Source organism: Leptopilina heterotoma, unplaced genomic scaffold (assembly GCF_015476425.1).
Source record: "Leptopilina heterotoma isolate Lh14 unplaced genomic scaffold, ASM1547642v1 Lhet_159, whole genome shotgun sequence".
Classification (NCBI taxonomy): Eukaryota; Metazoa; Arthropoda; class Insecta; order Hymenoptera; family Figitidae; genus Leptopilina; species Leptopilina heterotoma.
In genome coordinates, this window is record NW_025110873.1 from 167,430 (window position 1) to 171,415 (window position 3,986).

Here is a 3,986-nt window from a genome sequence, read left to right on the forward strand (position 1 = left end):
GAAGTCTTGAGCAATTTTTTTTCTTTCTTGTGAAAAAAATCAAGGATTGATTTTTTTTCTTAATAATATAGAAGTCATATCCAGGTGTGCAATATTAATGTTGAGTATACGTAAGGTAAAGGTCTATAGAGAATACGCGTTAAAATGATAAAACTTGAGGATGATAATAAGTTTTTATTTTAACTATTGCAATGGTAGAACTTTCAGAAATTTCCTACTATCGACTGAATAAAATTCTTTTATCTATCATTGGACAATGGCCATTTCAATCAATCAAGAGAGCTCGTATTATATTTTTCATTATGATGACATTTTTATTATCTCAACTTTATTTACAGGTCGTTTTTCAATTTATTCAGATAATAAATTTAAAAAAATCTTTTTTAATTTTTTTAAATGTTTTAAGGAAAAAATAATTTTTTTTAATTTTCCTTTTTTTAACAAAAAATAGTTTCTTTTCTTTTTTGTTTACTAATTTTGTGCAGATTACTTCTATGATAAATTATTGGCCAGATATGGATATGGTTGTTGAAAGTATTTTGCCTCTTATAATAGCCACAGTTTGTACAGCAAAAATAAGTAATTGTATAATAAACAAGAAAAAGGTAGGCATGTTTATTTATAGCCATAATTATTTATTTACTTAATCAAAAAAGGTAGGCATTATTTTTTTTTTATTGATTTTTTCTATTGTTTTTTTTTTGGTCGTTTTTCATTTGGCATTTTTTATTTTTAGATGTGACACGCCCCCAGGAAAGATACCTAAGAAGCAAACGAATTTTAAGTTTATGTTTGTCTTATTTTTTATTTTTACTTAATTATGTTTGTCTTTGGAAAGTTTTTGTTGTATAATTTAAAACTAACATCAGTTTTTATTAATTATTTTAGATGTAATGAAGACTTAAGAGAGTGGTTTACATTCAGTAGTGTATATTTTCATTCTGAAAATCAAAATTTTTGCTTTCTAGGTACCTTTCTTCAGAGCGCGTCTCATTTAGTATAGGAAAATTTGTCTTCATAGGTAATGTTTGATAGTCCCTCCGTGTTCTTATATTTAGATGAAAGAACTTTTAATAAGAATGCAAAATCATTGGACGTCTTTGTACGACTTATCGGATATTCAAATTTTAAGAGATTATGCATCAGATAGTCAAAATATGACCATAATTTATTTAAGTAAGTTCTTAAAGATTTCTATAATAACTTAAATTCTTTCAGTTTCAAAAAACAAAGTCGTGTGACATTTAGAAAAAAAGGAAAATAGTAAATTTAAATATAAAATTTTTATTTATTTATAACAATAGATAGAAACAAAAATTTTTATTCACCAGGAATCATGTATGGTGCTTTGTTTATTTTCGTTCTTATTCCAACGCTTCAGTCAATTGGAGAAAATGTAATACCTGGACAAAATGAAACCTATCCTTTGCTATTTCCAGTCGAGAATATTATAAATGTGAAAAAGTATCATATATATTTGTTGGTTCATTCTTATATTAGTACATTTTATTTTATAACAATATTGCTATCGGTAGACACAATGTTTATAACGTACGTGTCACATTGCTGTGGAATGTTTGAAATTATAGGGTAACAAAAATTTTATTTTACATCACAATTATTATTATATTAATAATAATTAATTAACAATTTCATATTGCATATATGCTCTCATTATTTTTCTATGTATAATTTAATTTTTAAAGTCTCTAATAGGCATCGACTGAAAAATATAACAGCAAAAGGTATTCAAAATTCTGTGGAGTGGCGTGATAATTCAGATGATGACGTTCATAGGGAAATAATAAAATGTGTTAAAAGTCATATTGACATTTTGCAGTTGGTATTTTCGAAAATTATATTTGAGAATTGTTCCAAAATTTTGCATTTTAAATTTTATACTTTGATGTAAAAATGTAAAATTATGCAAAGAGATAAATTTTGGAATAATTGAGAATTTTTTTATTGACCAGATAGCGCAATATTTTCCAAATTCAACATGGCGGATCCAATATGGCGGGCGATAAAATTAAAAGTCTGGAAAATTTTCTTGAAAGTTGTGACTCACAGATTTCAAAATTAAATATTAATTTTTTTAATAATTAATATTAACTAATTTTATTCTAATATTTCGCTATGTGGTTAATAACTCAGATAGTACGAAATCTTGCAGCAAGGTTGCGTGCTGTCTGAAAAATTATGAATTGATTGACTTACTATTCTCTTTTGTCCAAGTTTTGCAGATCAAATTCAATCTGCATTTTCAAAATCTTTTCTTTTTCAAATGGGATTCAATATGATTGTAATAAGTGTCACGGGTGTACAGGTAATAGAGAAATTTATTTTCGACGATAAAAAAATATTTTAAAAAAGGGAAATAGCATAAATGATTTATATTCTTACTTTTCGTTTTAATTTTTATGTAGAAATATTTAATAAATTAATTTATTGATTTGAGAGACAATTTAATCAACACAACACAATCATTAATATAAACTTTGAAATTTTTCCCTCTCAGATTGTCTTGAATATGGAAAATCCGGATCAAGCAATGAGATGGCTTCCGTGTGGGCTCGGTCAAATATTACATGTATACATGCATAGTTTACCATGTCAAAAATTAATTGATCACAGTCTTAGCATGCAGAATGCTGTGTGAGTATCGAAAATTAATAATAATTTATGCAAGTTTCACAATAAGCTCCCAGATTAATAATATGAATTCTAAATGATTAAAAATTTAATTACTTCTTTTTATGTATAGTTACTTTAGTCCATGGTATTCATTTCCATTAAAATCAAGACCTCTGATAAAAATAATTCTTATGAGAGTACTTATTCCTTGTCAAATAACGGCTGGAAAATTGTATGTTATTTCTATGGAAAGTTTCGGTGTGGTACGTTTAAATATTTTTATATGATACATTTTTTAACTAAAATTCTTCCTTAAATCAATTAATTTTCGAAAAAGTTCTCTGGCAATTTTCAAATCCATTTGTTTACAATATTCTATTTAACGAATTTCAATTATTCGTCAATTCTTCAATTACTTTGAAAAATAATTGAATTTCTACAATCATTTGTAATTTCTCTAAAATTCTCCAAATTATATATCATACAATTTATGAATTTTTAGTCCTTTTTAAATCAAATTACGTACTTTACGGACCTTTTTTTTCAAAAATATTGACTTTTACGGACTTAAAGCAAATGTACGGACTTTATTCGAGCCCTGACTAATGTAGAAAAATAATAAAAACTTATAATATTTTTAAGGTACTCAAAACATCAATGTCTTACTTTACTCTCTTCTTGTCTGTAAGATAATTATGCAAACATTTTGGAAGAAAGTAAAATTTTATCAACTATTTAAATTTGGTATTATTATTTAGTATTATCATCATCATCATCATCATCATCATCATGACATTGAGTTTGTTATTATTATTTATTACTATATTATTTTTATTATCAATATATTAATTAATATTGTAATTATGTTGTTAATTAATAATTAGTTCTAATATTATTAGTTTTTTTAAAGTTATAATTAATAATACTAATATATATTAAAAATATGAAATATTTAAGAAGTAATGAATATTATTTAATTATTAGGAATAATTTATAATTAATTATTAATTATAACAGTTCTTTTGTTTATTGTTTCCAGTCCTGTTATACCCAATATTTCACAAGTAGAATAATTATTTTTTATACTTACGTGAAAATTTTGTTTTCCTCGCTTTTGCTACACAAATAATAATTGTTTTTTTTACTAAAATATAAAAATTGTTGAAAATTTATTTTACATACTACTCTTTACCTCGAGTATGATTGACCCAAATTTGAATTAAAAACGAATTATTATTATTTTTTATTAATTAAAGAATACTTTAGGGAAAAGGATAAAATATTTATGCTGTGTCGCACTTCCTAGAAAGATACATAAGATGGAAAAAAATTTGAGGTTATGTTTTTAATTT

The 3,986-nt window shown here is 24.4% G+C and overlaps 1 protein-coding gene across 1 annotated transcript; it reads left to right on the top strand.

Annotated features, from left to right (window-relative positions):
* Positions 1-212: 212 nt before the first annotated feature.
* Positions 213-3,399, top strand: LOC122498754 (odorant receptor 13a-like). The gene is made up of 9 exons (XM_043606658.1): positions 213-338; positions 486-605; positions 1,059-1,176; positions 1,332-1,590; positions 1,717-1,839; positions 2,236-2,326; positions 2,519-2,655; positions 2,765-2,897; positions 3,277-3,399. Exons 1-9 carry the CDS (start codon positions 303-305, stop codon positions 3,325-3,327), a joined length of 1,068 nt encoding a protein of 355 aa, XP_043462593.1. The 5' UTR covers positions 213-302; the 3' UTR covers positions 3,328-3,399.
* The last annotated feature ends 587 nt before the right edge of the window (positions 3,400-3,986 follow it).

What these genes read in the sequence shown, in the direction of transcription:
- LOC122498754 (XM_043606658.1), top strand. Translation starts at nt 303, where the DNA reads ATGATGACATTTTTATTATCTCAACTTTATTTACAG. An exon ending in AGTCATATTGACATTTTGCA is followed by an intron (nt 1,840 to 2,235) that starts GTTGGTATTTTC and finishes CTTTTGTCCAAG; the next exon opens with TTTTGCAGATCAAATTCAAT. An exon ending in CTATGGAAAGTTTCGGTGTG is followed by an intron (nt 2,898 to 3,276) that starts GTACGTTTAAAT and finishes AATATTTTTAAG; the next exon opens with GTACTCAAAACATCAATGTC.